The sequence below is a fragment of the Oncorhynchus gorbuscha genome, linkage group LG12 (genome assembly GCF_021184085.1).
Source record: "Oncorhynchus gorbuscha isolate QuinsamMale2020 ecotype Even-year linkage group LG12, OgorEven_v1.0, whole genome shotgun sequence".
In the NCBI taxonomy this organism is placed as follows: domain Eukaryota; kingdom Metazoa; phylum Chordata; class Actinopteri; order Salmoniformes; family Salmonidae; genus Oncorhynchus; species Oncorhynchus gorbuscha.
In genome coordinates this window covers 75648659-75663340 of record NC_060184.1, presented here as the reverse complement: position 1 = coordinate 75663340, position 14682 = coordinate 75648659, and the positions used below count along the sequence as shown (strand labels likewise).

Here is a 14682-nt window from a genome sequence, read left to right as displayed (position 1 = left end):
TGCCAGAGCCTTCCTCCTCTACAGCGCTGCTGGAAACTCCTGCCTGTTCAGCGCAGCCAGAGCTGTCAGTCTGCATGGAGCAGCCAGAGCTGTCAGTCTGCATGGAGCAGCCAGAGCTGCCAGTCTGCATGGAGCAGCCAGAGCTGCCAGTCTGCATGGAGCAGCCAGAGCTGTCAGTCTGCATGGAGCAGCCAGTCTGTATGGAGCAGCCAGAGCTGCCAGTTTGCATGGAGCAGCCAGAGCTGCCAGTCTGCATAGAGCTGCCAGTTTGCATAGAGCAGCCAGAGCTGCCAGTCTGCATGGAGCTGCCAGTCTGCATAGAGCAGCCAGAGCTGCCAGTCTGCATGGAGCAGCCAGAGCTGCCAGTCAACCAGACTCTTCCAGATCCGCCAGCCAGCCAGGATCTGCCGGATCCAACTACCTGCCTGAGCTTCCTCTCAGTGCTGAGCTTCCTCTCAGTGCTGGGCTTCCTCTCAGTGCTGGGCTTCCTCTCAGTGCTGGGCTTCCTCTCAGTGCTGGGCTTCTTCTCAGTGCTGAGCTTCCCCTCAGTGCTGAGCTTCCCCTCAGTGCTGAGCTTCCCCTCAGTGCTGAGCTTCCCCTCAATGCTGAGCTTCCACTCAGTCCCGAGCTACCCCTCAGTCCCGAGCTGCCCCTCAGTCCCGAGCTGCCCCTCAGTCCAGTGGGGTTCTGGGTGAGGACTACTAGGCCATGGTCAGCAGCGAGGGTGGACTATCCTAGAACGCGAGGGGGAGGTCCACGTCCCGAGCCGGAGCCGCCATCATGGATAGACGCCCACCCGGACCCTCCCTATTGTTTTGATGTGCGTCCGGGAGTCCGCACCTTAGGGGAGGGGGGGTTCTGTCACGCCCTGGTCGAAGTATAGTATGTTTGTCTTCATTTATTTGGTCAGGCCAGGGTGTGACATGGGTTATTGTGGTGCGTTTTTGTCATGGGGTTTTGTGGGGTGTCTAGCATAGTCTATGGCTGCCTGAGGCGGTTCTCAATCAGAGTCAGGTGATTTTCGTTGTCTCTGTTTGGGAACCATATTTCGGCAGCCTTATTCTTTGAGTATTTCGTGGGTGATTGTTCCTGTGTCAGTGTTTTGTATTTCACCAGATAGGCTGTATAGGTTTTCACGTTCCGTTTGTTGTTTTGTATTTTCATGTGTCATCTTCATTAAAGATGTATCGTAATAACCACGCTGCATTTTGGTCCGACTCTCCTTCAACGGAAGAAAGCCGTAACACCCCCAATGTCTTTAAGAGCAGTAGACAAAATTGCCCTCATCTCGTCTTAGTACGATGCTTTTCGACAATACAAAGTACCCTTCCAAAAACTTCCAGTCACAAAACTTTTTTTTATAAATAGATAACCTAGCATTCATGAAGTTAAAGAAACTACGTTGTAGGTATTTACAGGACCGTTTCCATAGCATACATGCCTCTACCTCAGTGAACAGTGTGTGATGCCATACTCTGCCAGATAATACACCTATCAAAAGGGCCTCTCTGATGGTGGCAGACAGGAGCACGGGCAGAACGCATCTGCTCCCTTTCCTGACACACAGGCCTGGGAAAGGTGAGGGGAGGTGTGGGTCCCTTCAACCACCCTCCTTCATTGGCTCAGCACAACCATCTTCAGCAGACAGCTGACCCTCTTCTCCCTCACCATCTTCCTCTCCGTGACCTGCTGACACTCTGGGCTGGCGTTATGACATGCTAGGTCTCTGGGTTGGGGGTGGCCAGCAGGGGCACGTTGTCCCTCCTCCTCCGGCCCAGCGAGGGGCGCCGGTACTGCTCCCCGTCGGCCAGCGTCTGGGGCAGCGGTTTCCTCTTGCTCTCGGGCAGCAGCAGGATGGAGAGCACGGCCAGCAGAGCCAGGGAGGAGTACACCACGTGGTGAAGGAAGTAGCCGTAGTGGTTGCGCAGGTCCATGAGCGGCGAGGTGAGCCGACCCACACAGCCCAGGGCCAACACCGTGCCCACGCCAATGCCCCTGGACGAGAGGGAAAAGTTCAAAGGTTAGTGATCTCCGAGAGGAAAGATGAGGATCAAGCCAAAAATGACACCCATTAATATGAATATTAGGCCTAAATAATACATCTAATACACGGAACATGCCTAGATGGGGAAAACTCGTGTGACAGTCTGTGAGTTTCTGGTCCTTACCTGATGATGGTGGGCATGATCTCTGCTGTGAAGAGGACACAGAGAGAGGCAGCCGCCTGGGAGGAGAAGAGACCCATCACTGAGAACACAGTGATGGCCGCCTCACTTAGATCTGAGAGAAGGATAGGAGGGGGAGTTAACTTAGAACTGAGAGTTAACTTAGGACTGAACTCCACAGACTGACTGGCTGGCGATTACATCTGAAACTGAGACGCGACTTTGACATTACTGCCACGGCAGTGTCCTTCATGAACTGGTATACCACCATTCAGCCACAAGGTGGTGCCATGCAAAAATAACCTGTGCTTCCTGTATTCAATGTCAATTGAGAAAATGATGGAGTCGTAACTACTTCATGACATGTGGTCTCCTATGAACTGAATTACATTTACCCTCTATGTATTCCAGGTGAGAACTATCTATGTGTACCTAACTATGTGTATTCCAGGTGAGGAGTAGGTAGAATTTGGCCCCTAAATCTGTGTATTCCAGGTGAGTAGGTAGAATTTGGCCCCTAACTATGTGTATTCCAGGTGAGGGGTAGGTTGAGTTTGGCCCCTAACTATGTGTATTCAAGGTGAGTAGGTTGTATATGGCCCCTAAATCTGTGTATTCCAGGTGAGGAGTAGGTAGAATTTGGCCCCTAACTATGTGTATTCCAGGTGAGGAGTAGGTAGAATTTGGCCCCTAACTATGTGTATTCCAGGTGAGGAGTAGGTAGAATTTGGCCCCTAACTATGTGTATTCCAGGTGAGGGGTAGGTAGAATTTGGCCCCTAACTATGTGTATTCCAGGTGAGGGGTAGGTAGAATTTGGCCCCTAAATCTGTGTATTCCAGGTGAGGAGTAGGTAGAATTTGGCCCCTAAATCTGTGTATTCCAGGTGAGGAGTAGGTAGAATTTGGCCCCTAAATCTGTGTATTCCAGGTGAGGGGTAGGTAGAATTTGGCCCCTAACTATGTGTATTCCAGGTGAGGGGTAGGTAGAATTTGACCCTTAAGCACTGACACAGGATTATAAGTTTTAGTGGATGAAAACATATCTGATCCTATATCAGTGGTTATAAGGGACTATTTCTACAAAGCATTATGCCAATCTGTATTTGAAACAATAACAAAGTGGCCACCCAATCTCTGTTTTGGTAAAAAAGCTGAGGGAAGAGCCTGGATAAATGTAAACACTCAAATGCATAGACAGAGCTATGAATACAAGGACTGACCATCAATGACATCAACATTACAGTTTTAACCATGTTTTAAGGTTATACAGTGATTGTTTACAAACATTGAAGTAAAACAAGCTTATATTTTGGTTTCTGATGGGGTATAACAGTTTAAATAAACTCATGAGGCATTTTAGTTATATTCTTCAAGATTCAATGGGTAATAAATGATTAATTTACAAGTCCAAAAATGGGTGTAGTAACTAAGGATTCTACCTTGAACGCCAACTTACACTCCATCAGTCCGAGGAGAATCAGAGATGCCAGCCCTGTCATCGTCATGGCGAGGAGCAGGATACCACGTCGACCACACCTGTTCACGGTTGCCCATAACAACAGCCAGGCCCCTCCTCCCGCACAGACAGACAGCAGATAGGTCCAATAGAAGCTGGGGGCAGTGCCTCTGACATCACCGCGGAACGAGCTGTAACAGTGACTAATGCCATGGGAAATGAACCTGACAGACAACAGGAGAAGATGGAGAGGGAGAATCATGGTCTGATTGGCAACTACTGTATGAATCCTATGGGTGCCAACCTGTAAAATGTTGATAGAAGCAAGGCCAAACCTTTACATTACACTATATGTAGCATACATACTACTATGATTGATTACCAAAATGTTGTTATATCTTATTAGTAAACGGTGTAGTTATTGTGTAGTTACACAAATAAGTTAAACTTTCATGTACTGTATTTGTATTTATTAAGGATCCCCATTAGTTCCTGCCAAAGCAGCAGCTACACTTCCTGGGGTTTATTAAGGATCCCCATTAGTTCCTGCCAAGGCAGCAGCTACTCTTCCTGGGGTTTATTAAGGATCCCCATTAGTTCCTGCCAAGGCAGCAGCTACTCTTCCTGGGGTTTATTAAGGATCCCCATTAGTTCCTGCCAAGGCAGCAGCTACTCTTCCTGGGGTTTATTAAGGATCCCCATTAGTTCCTGCCAAGGCAGCAGCTACACTTCCTGGGGTTTATTAAGGATCCCCATTAGTTCCTGCCAAGGCAGCAGCTACACTTCCTGGGGTCCAAACACATTAAGACACTTACATTACATATAAAAACTAAAGATAAAACAGTACATCATATAACATTATTACACCACTGCATATCTACTACTGGTAGACCTACTACTTTTACTATGTGTGCAGCTAATTAACGTCTGACATGTGAGGGCAAACTTCAAACAACACAGTTAGGTGACTTACGAGGTGAAGCCGAGCACACATATGTTTTTCCAGATGTTCCTGCTGTGTACGAGCTCTGGGAAGGACAGATGTGGGCGAGTAGAGGGAGATAGCTCAGAGTCCAGCTCTGAAATAATGACAACACCACAAGTCACACTGGAGGCATCAGCAGAGAATTGTTTTTCTAATAAAAGTCATAAATCTCATGAAAAGACCCACACAATAAAATTCCAAATGGTTCCCACACACCTGTGAAGCTCTCGTCATCCCTCCCTCTATCTCTTCTTTCACTGAAGGAATTCAGATCAGCAGATCTCTCGGAGAGGAGGAGCCAGCGAGGAGACTCAGGAAATACTCCTGGGATACTGAAACAAAAACATTTTCATGTCATTTTCTCCTAGCTTCCTTCTAGGTTGAAGATAACAACGGTTAAGACAAGAGGGTTGTAATTAAGTCATAAGGCATGAGAATCCAGGGATTACAGTGTGATAACTCAATGCTACCTTATATAATGTTACTTACCCTACATTATTCATCTCATATGCATATGTATATACTGTACTCTACATCATCGACTGCATCCTTATGTAACACATGTATCACTAGCCACTTTAACTATGCCACTTTGTTTACTTTGTCTACACACTCATCTCATATGTATATACTGTACTCGATGCCATCTACTGTATGCTGCTCTGTACCATCACTCATTCATATATCCTTATGTACATGTTCCTTATCCCCTTACACTGTGTATAAGACAGTAGTTTTGGAATTGTTAGTTAGATTACTTGTTGGTTATCACTGCATTGTCGGAACTAGAAGCACAAGCATTTCGCTACACTCGCATTTAACATCTGCTAACCATGTGTATGTGACAAATAAAATTTGATTTGATTTGATTAAGGGCTGTTCTTAGGAAGAATTTTAAATAATGGGACCAGCGATGCTAGTTAGCTTCCACGTGGAATTATTAGGTTCTTCAACCTAGGATCCATCCCAAGCTATTCTCTCCCCTGGAACAGCAAAGTTCATATTTCATTTGCTCTGTGTTGAATTTACTATTTGCAATAAAAGGTCATGAGGAGTGTGGGAGGGACACTGCACCTTGAAGCCAAATGTTAATGTATTCTGACTTGAGTTAATGGCTGAAATCAATACAATGCCGGGATGCTCTCAGCAAGTCAGTTTGCATTTACTTCTTTAATGAAATGACTACCATATTCCCCTTCCCCCTTGTCCATAAGCTACTATCCCGCAACACACACACACACACACACACACACACACACACACACACACACACACACACACACACACACACACACACACACACACACACACACACACACACACACACACACACACACACACACACACACACACACACACACACTCACCCATAGGTGAGGAACAGAGAGAGTGGTGCAGCCCCAGTTCCAAGTAAACCTCTCCAGGACTGGTAACCCAGAGCAAAACCCAGCAACAGCAGCTCCCCAGCAACTGTCGTTAGTCCTGCCACCATGGTGACTAACAGACGTAGTGAGGGGTCACAGAGTTCAAGACCTGTCAAACAAACACACAAGACAAAACAATGAATGATAACAATAGATCAGCAGTGGTCATCATGCCAGTAGACTTTTGATGCTTTTGTTAGAGCCTTTTGTACTATGGCTCTGTGTTTTGACCAATCATGTGACGTGCCTGGATTTGAACTTTTTTCTTTTTCATTATCAAACTCCCTTTTTTCTCCATATGTCAGATGGTTCAGCATCATCCGCAGGAAATTGTTTTCATTTTTGGAGTTATTCTCATTTCTGGATAAGGCTTGAAATACAGAATACAATTATGATATGTCACATGACTGCGCAATACACATGGCCCTAACTATGACACCAGTATCTGAGACTACTCACGTGTGATGTATAGGCCCTAACTATGACACCAGTATCTGAGACGACTCACGTGTGATGTAAAGGCCCTAACTATGACACCAGTATCTGAGACTACTCACGTGTGATGTATAGGCCCTAACTATGACACCAGTATCTGAGACGACTCACGTGTGATGTAAAGGCCCTTAACTATGACACCAGTATCTGAGACGACTCACGTGTGATGTAAAGGCCCTAACTATGACACCAGTATCTGAGACGACTCACGTGTGATGTAAAGCGTGAGGTAGACACCGGCGCTAGCAGCAGCCAGGCAAAAACGCATGGCAATAAAGAATGGGGGAGCGGTAGAAACGCACACAAGCACGCCAAATACCACTGAGAGGGTCAGAGAGGTGAGTAGTGTCTTCAACCTGCCCAGTCTGAGGAAAACATAGAGAAGATACAAAGCTCTGTTTTAGTAGTGCTTAAACACTGGCCGGTTTCATGGAAAGTAAATCCATATATAAGCCTCTTAAAAACAGGTTTAAAAACCAAGTTAACAGTCCTGGTTTATTGAGTCCACGAATTTTAAAAAGTAAATAACCAGGGTCATTTCCATGTAAATACATAGTTATTTATGGACATTTAGTCTAGAAATATATGTAAACAATGTTCATTCAACCACATTTCTGGATTCAAGTGCAGCCCAGGCCTGAGTCTGGATTCAAGTGCAGCCCAGGCCTGAGTCTGGATTCAAGTGCAGCCCAGGCCTGAGTCTGGATTCAAGTGCAGCCCAGGCCTGAATATGAAACTGTCGTTGAAAGCTTAATTTTTGATGAACTTAATGAACTGAATCTGGTTGGCTAATTACATTTGCTTCATCTCACTTTAAATCCACAAGAGCTCTCCTCCTCCCCAGTCTAACCCTTTGTATTTCTCAGCTCGTCTCACCTGTCAGCTGCAAAGCCCAGTCCCAGGCATCCTGTCAGAACGCCCAGGATGAAGGACACCTCTTCGACTGGGACCAGCCAGTACTGACCACACACCAAATCCCACTGGGAGAGGAGAGGAAAACAACGAGGTGGGAAACCAACAGAAGGATACAGAAAGGGAAGAAACAGTTCAACATTGTATGTTATGCACAATCACTCCATCAATAGGTCATTTTTCCAGATCATACAATTTTTTTAACATTTCAACCAAACTACAGTATATTTTTAAATGTGATTTCAATCATTTCCTTTCAGTGTTTGAAATGACTTGAGTGTGACTTTGTTATTACATCTCAAGAGCTCTGCATTTTCTACTGTTGAAAGCTAAGTGATTATAATTATCTCTATAATTATCTCTAGCATTGTTTTTGGGCACAGTCAGGGAAGCTGCTGCTAACACTACCTTATGTTGGGGTGGCAGCGTAGCCTAGTGGTTAGAGCGTTGGACTAGTAACCGGAAGGTTGCGAGTTCAAACCCCCGAGCTGACAAGGTACAAATCTGTCGTTCTGCCCCTGAACAGGCAGTTAACCCACTGTTCCCAGGCCTTCATTGAAAATAAGAATATGTTCTTAACTGACTTGCCTGGTTAAATAAAGGTAAAAAAAAAAAAAAAAAAAATGTTAGGTCGCAATTGTAAATGAGAACTTGATCTCAACTTGCCTACCTGGTTAAATAAAGGTGAAATAAAAAACATAAAAAATGTTACTGGAACCAATGTAGGGACGCATAAAAGCCTGTCAAATACTATCACTCAACCTCACTGGTCGGCATAGATGCACTGTATAGTAACCTCACACATGAAAGCATAGCTTGGTTTGGGAGAAAAGACAAAATGCAAAACCTGCACACAAACAAGTTACCAAACTGCCCAAACCGGTTATAAACCTGACTCGAAAGCATTATAATGCCCTTGGCCAAATCCTTTGCCTTGCACTTTTCCCCTCTTATAGTAAACGTCCTCATGTCAAAGGAGCATATAGGCTGCCATGGTGTTACGAGGCAGCTGCTTTAACGGTGCTTAGTTCAGTATTCCACTCAAGCCTTATTGAATAAAGGCGTGTACTGATCAGAGCGTTTCTGGCCTCCGTGAGAAGTTACTGAAGAAGCACCGTGGTGTTGTACAGGTGGATCATGACAAGGTAAAAATACACTCTGAAACCAACCACTAAATCAGGCCTTGTGTCTATGAAAAGACTAACTGAATGATATTCCTGCTGTCTATAGGTGCATGAAAACACCGCGGCAGTAGTCTGTCTCTTCAGTTAGATTGACTCCTTGAGACCAGTGTATGTTCAGTTAACCACAGAGGGCAACAGGCCCACAGAACAGCTTACAGAAGAAGCATTGGGTTTGCCACCCGCGCCACCACGCATTGGAATTCAAAACAAATAGAGAGTCGGTCCACAGCGAGCCAATTGAGAGCTTAAGACATCCATGGAAAAATTGGGTGTGGTGGACATTTGTCAAGAGTTCTGCCAAAGACATTAGGCCTGGTGCGTCATAAGGAATTGTAGAACAAGTACACACAACAGTAAATGAAGAAAGGCAGGATGAGTTTGGTTGTACATTTCCCATTACTTCCCTCTACGTGACTATTTATAACATAGGCCTACTTCATCAAAGCTGTGTTAATGGTGAAAGCGTTTTTTACTGTTGACGTGATTTTGACAGTTACTTACAGGCAGCTCATTGGCAAGTAAGTTCGTTTTTTTCCCCCTTCATATTACAGTACATCTACTGTAATCTAATTACGGTATCAAAGCAAGTACCGTGTAATGACATACAGTACAATACTGTAAAATGTATTATATTATATTGTTTAAAAAAAAAGTAAATACAACTGTAATCGGAATGAATGGATCAATGGATGAAATTCATTGAGGGGAGGGGTTTGTATTTCACAGTATTTTAATGTAATTATAAGGGATACACATTACAGCATATCTATAAATATGTGGGGTATTATATCACTTGCACTTCTAGAGGCCTTAACTTATTTGGGATAGGTGTCTCATCCACGGGACGGTTGAGATAATGTAGGCTAATGCGATTAGCATGAGGTTGTTAGTAACAAGAATATTTTCCAGGACATAGACATATCTAATATTGGCAGAAAGCTTAAATTCGTGTTAATCTAACTGCACTGTATAATTTACAGTAGTTATTACAGTGAAAGAATACCATTCTATTTTTTGAGAATGCACAGTTTTGAACTTGATAAGTTATTAGTAAACAAATTAGGCACATTTGGGTAGTCTTGATACAAAATGTTGAACTGAAATGTAATGGTTCATTGGATCAGTCAAACTTTGCACATACAATTTACAGTACGCTGCAGTTAAATATTTCAAAGTATTTTACTAATGCTAATACCAAAAATTACTGTATAAATTACAGTTTTCTGTTACAGTGCATGTAAGGGTATCAGAACTTCACTGAAGAATGCATTGTATCATTGTTAAACAATCATTCCCTGCTCCCCTAGGAGCCACTTGGATTCTGAGACCGGGAATTACAAACTAATCAAGAAAACAACGAAGCCGACAAAGTTCCTTTAGGTACCTCAGTAACAATGTTAATCCTCAATCCTTCTGTGACATTGTAGTCCCAGCCAGCTTCACAGTTTTCCACCCCGGACTGGGTACCGTTGATATACTGCTTGCACTGAGACAGCCCCCCGCTGTCCCCCACTCTGTCCCCCTTCTCCCAGGGCAGGGACACGTTAAGGATCTGGGCGGCAGGCAAGGGTCCCGGGAGGCGGCAGTGGTGGGGTGAGGTGAGGGTAAGCAGGGCGTCCGAGGAGAGAAGGAAGGCCAGGAAGAGATTGGGCAGGATGGAGAGACCGATGAGCATCCTCTGCTTCTTCCTCCCCAGGGCCAGGACCATCACCTCCCCTGTGGGAGGCAGGGAGGGGGGATGTGGGAGGGAGGAGGAGGGAGTGGGAGAGGAGGGAGTGGGAGACGAGGGGAGGGAGGAAGTGGGAGGAGGACAGGGGGGAGGGGAGGGGAGGGGGGACTCAGGTGATGTCATGACTGAGGACCAGAGAGGATGTGGTCACTTCTTAGATGGACTGGGAAATATGGGGAATATCTGTGGTGGGAAAACATACACAAATATTGACAAGCTTGGATTCACCATTACTACTTTCTCCAAAATATATTATTATCTCCAGTATACAGTTCACCTGCAGAATGAGAATAAATAGCTCAGTGAATGGATCTGCTTTCTTATTTATCTACAGACTTGAACAGTCAGTTTTACAACTTTCACCTGCATACTTAATTAATCGCAAAGTCTGGCAAATGATATCTCCAATCAATCCCATAAAAGAGCCTAGAGGGAGCAATGCCAACCACATGACATAATGTTAAGCCAAATATTCGATTGGTGGAAATACCCATTATATTACTGGGTAAAAAAAGAGAAAACGTTTTTATCTGTAGCATGACTATAACACTTGTAAGAAATACGTTGTACTGTTATATTTTATAGCCCAAGATCATGGAAGGTTTCTGGACACGTCTATACTATCAGCCATAAGGGCATGGTCCATTATACTGGCAAGGCCATGAACTAGGCTACTGCTAAAGGAATGAAGTTACATAATAGGTTTTTCAGACAGGGAAAGTACTGCATCGAAGGAAAAGAGCCAACGCATATTTTAAGAGGTTTTGAGCAACACACACAAAGCACCAGAAAATAAAAATGTCTAACATTATTGTGTAACATTGTAACATGAATAAAACTGGCATGGTAGTGACATAATCGGTCACTGAAAGAAACGCACGCACGCATCTGCCCGGGGCAGACAGCAAAACACATTATTTTGTAAATATACAATATTGTCACAGGCTGTGTGGCACGGGGACAGTTGCAGCAAAATGAATGACGTACCCCTTTCCAGTATTATTATAGTCGTCGGATATTATAATAAATCCACTGGGTTAACGATTGCCCATTGTCACTTCCGAACGTCCGTTTTGGTAAATCCAAAACATTGAAGGGGATAAAGGGAACAATTCCGAATTGAGTTGAAATTTCACCGCAATTATCTCAACTCTTCCTTTGCGTCTTCTCACTGTCGGCTTTGGCTATTATTCCATCCTGTGATATATAGGCTTCTGTCCCGGGGTGGTGTTATATGAAGCACTGGAAACTAAAAGTCCTGTCAGAGAAGATAACGCAGAGCTTCAACATTGACACCCACTGAAACCTACTTTAGGAAGCAATCCGTTTTGCTGTATTGGCAGACAGGTTGATGCTCGACTTCTACCGTCCCTGATTTCTAACATTGTTGCTCGACCGAAGTATATGTCCGCCGACATGAAACAAAGAAATTCAATATTAAATTATTATTTCTGACATCATCTTAAAGGGGACGGGTCACATTAACTGCTGGCTGGCTGGCTGGCTGAACGAGGCGAACCGATCATTTCTGTCTCTGGGACAAAGAGGTCTGCATTGGTAGAAGCGATCTCCAGACTCGTGAGAAATCGGGTGTAGTCGTTGAGGGGACGTCCCCAGTTTTCACTGCAAATTGAGTCATCTGCCGCATGGTGGGGCCATACATCACAGATTATTCTCAAGGTTGAAAGAGCTCGCATTATGCGCTGTATTGTAAATGGATTGTCCAGATTATTTTGTCATTTGCACGGAGAGCATATTGTAGATATTCCCATCGTGCCTCTACCCTTGGGCACACTGTGCCGTCCTACTTCTCACACCAGTGTAGCGATTTCAGGGGAGTAGCCTGACCAGGACTAGAACACAGGTCCCTGCAATTGTCCATCCAAAAACGCACAGTAAAAGGTCTGAACCTCTTGAAGATATCATAAAGTGATCATTAGGTCATAATCATCATCCTTCTTCATCATCATCATTCCTTCTTTAAGTGCGTCCCCTGCTATATTCATACCGTTGGTACAAACTTTTGATGGCTGCACTTGGGTCAGAGCCGGTCCCTGCCATTCTGCTACCATAGGTGAAACCAAAATAAAATGCCCCTCCCTGCAAAACTAGAATAGTCCCAGTAAGCAAAATGAAGTTGAAAAGACGTTAAAAAAAAAGGATTTTCTGTACTTTTATATCAGGTACATTTTCGGTTCTAAATGAAAGTTGAAAATACTTATTTTCCGGATGTTGAAAATACGTATTTTACAGACGTTGAAAATATGAATTTTCCGGGTGTTGAAATCAGGCTCACTTTTGGTTCTGAATTAAATGTAAAAACGAGTTATTTATATATGTCTATGTTTGTCCAGACAGGTCAAAATCTGAACCAAACATAGACATATATGATTCGTTCAGATTTGGCCCGCAGCCAAATGTGGAAATCTTGGCCGGTCCTGAACTGCAACAAAAAAAGATGTCCAGAAGGCGTCGGTCGGAGTCTGTCGGTGCTTACTGAGTTGTAGGCAACACTGTTGCCTGAAATTTAATTTTATGAATGCCCATCTATCAAATCAAATTTGATTTGTCACATACACATTGGTTAGCAGATGTTATTGCGAGTGTAGCGAAATGCTTGTGTGCTTCTAGTTCCGACCATTGCAGTAATTTCTAACAAGTAATTTAACAATTTCACAATTACCTTATACACACACAAGTGTAAAGTAATGAAAAATAATATGTACCTAAAAATATATGGATGAGCGATGGCCGAACGGTGGTATAGAGTACAGTATATACATATGAGATTAGTAATGTAGGGTATGTAAACATCGACATAACCTGAAAGGCCGCTCAGCAAGGAAGAAGCCAGTGCTCCAAAACCACCATTAAAATCGCCAGACTACGGTTTGCAACTGCACATGGGGACAAAGATCATACTTTTTAGAGAAATATCCTCTGGTCTGAGGAAAAAAATATATAACTGTTTGGCCATAATGACCATCGTTATGTTTGGAGAAAAAAGGGGGAGGCTTACAAGCCGAAGAACACCATCCCAACCGAGAAGCACGAGCGTGGCAGCATCATGTTGTGGGGGTGCTTTTCTGCAGGAGGGACAGGTGCACTTCACAAAATAGATGCACCACGAGGAAGAAAAATAATGTGGATATATTGAAGCAACATCTCAAGACATTAGTCAGAAAGTTAAAGCTTGGTCGCAAATGGGTCTTCCAAATGGACAATGACCCCAAGCATAGTTCCAAAGTTTTGGAAAAATGGCTTAAAGACAACAAAGTCAAGGTATTGGAGGGGTCAGCACAAAGACCTGACCTCAATCCCTTTGAAAATTTGTGGGCAGAACTGAAAAAGAGTGTGCGAGCAAGGAGAGGCCTACAAACCTGACTCAGTTACACCAGCTCTGTCAGGAGGAATGGGCCAAAATTCACCCTACTTATTGTGGGAAGCTTGTGGAAGGCTAACCAAAACATTTGACCCAAGTTAAAAAATTGAAAGGCAATGCTACCAAATACTAATTGAGTTTATGTAAACTTCTGACCCACTGTGAAAATGATGAAGGAAGTAAAAGCTGAAAGAAATAATTCTCTCTACTATTATTCTGACATTTCATATTCTTAAAATAAAGTGGTGATCCTAACTGACCAAACACTGGGAATTTTTACTAAGATTAAATTTCAGGAATTGTGATAACCTGAGTTTAAATGTATTTGGCTAAGGTGTAAACTTCCAACTTCAACTGTATGTGACTGTTTCAGTGTATAGGAATGTACAATTTCCAACAACAAAATAACATGTTTTCATTCAGAACTTCACTAAACAATAAATAGTTGCTTTAATTCTCTACCACTAAACTCCTGCTATAAATCTGCTGGATAGCAGCTTCTGCTAAATTATTCAAATGTAAAATGTACACTCCCCAACACACTCAACAGCCCTCTTCCCTGGCCACATTCTCACCCCTGGGCCGTAGGTGACTCTGTGACAAGATGTGTTTGATTGCTGGTCCAATGTGTCCAATTGCTGGGTGATTTTCCCTACGAGTATCTGCAGCCGGTGGTTCTCCTCTTGCAGCTGCAGAGCCCTTTGGTGGGTGAGCTGTATGTGCCAACTGGCCTTGTCTCGGCTCTTCCTCATAGCAATGTTGTTCCTCTCCCACCGCAGTCAATACGTACTTGGTGTACTTGGCTTCGCAGGGGGGGGGAGTTCTGTAGGAGAGGGAGTTGGGATGTAAGGGTTTGGAGGGAGGAAATAACATTCACTTTAAGAAGGAGAAAATGGGATGCAAGAAAATAGACAGATTTTCAACATTGTACTAACTGCAACATGTGCAT

General features: G+C 43.9%; 1 protein-coding gene across 2 annotated transcripts; it reads right to left on the bottom strand.

Annotated features, from left to right (window-relative positions):
• Positions 1 to 908: 908 nt before the first annotated feature.
• On the bottom strand, positions 909 to 11874 carry LOC123991408 (solute carrier family 22 member 17-like). 2 transcript variants are annotated; one of them, XM_046292980.1, is made up of 10 exons: positions 11339 to 11874; positions 10007 to 10534; positions 7403 to 7506; positions 6737 to 6891; positions 5975 to 6140; positions 4824 to 4939; positions 4596 to 4701; positions 3623 to 3846; positions 2169 to 2280; positions 909 to 1995 (listed from the first exon to the last, which is right to left on the bottom strand). In XM_046292980.1, exons 2-10 carry the CDS (start codon positions 10472 to 10474, stop codon positions 1719 to 1721), a joined length of 1728 nt encoding a protein of 575 aa, XP_046148936.1. In that variant the 5' UTR covers positions 10475 to 10534; positions 11339 to 11874; the 3' UTR covers positions 909 to 1718. The 2 variants fall into 2 exon arrangements, with proteins under 2 accessions (XP_046148936.1, XP_046148937.1); XM_046292981.1 differs by having other exon boundaries at positions 10007 to 10338; positions 11339 to 11873.
• Positions 11875 to 14682: the final 2808 nt, after the last annotated feature.

Excerpts from the sequence above, each read along its gene's own strand:
- LOC123991408 (XM_046292980.1), bottom strand. The coding sequence starts at position 10,474 with ATGACATCACCTGAGTCCCCCCTCCCCTCCCCTCCCCCCTGTCCTCCT. Across the intron at positions 6,141-6,736 it reads CCTCACGCTTTACATCACAC|GTCTTGAACTCTGTGACCCC; the intron begins GTGAGTCGTCTC and ends TTTGTTTGACAG. Across the intron at positions 3,847-4,595 it reads TGTGTGCTCGGCTTCACCTC|GTTCATTTCCCATGGCATTA; the intron begins GTAAGTCACCTA and ends GTTGTCTGTCAG.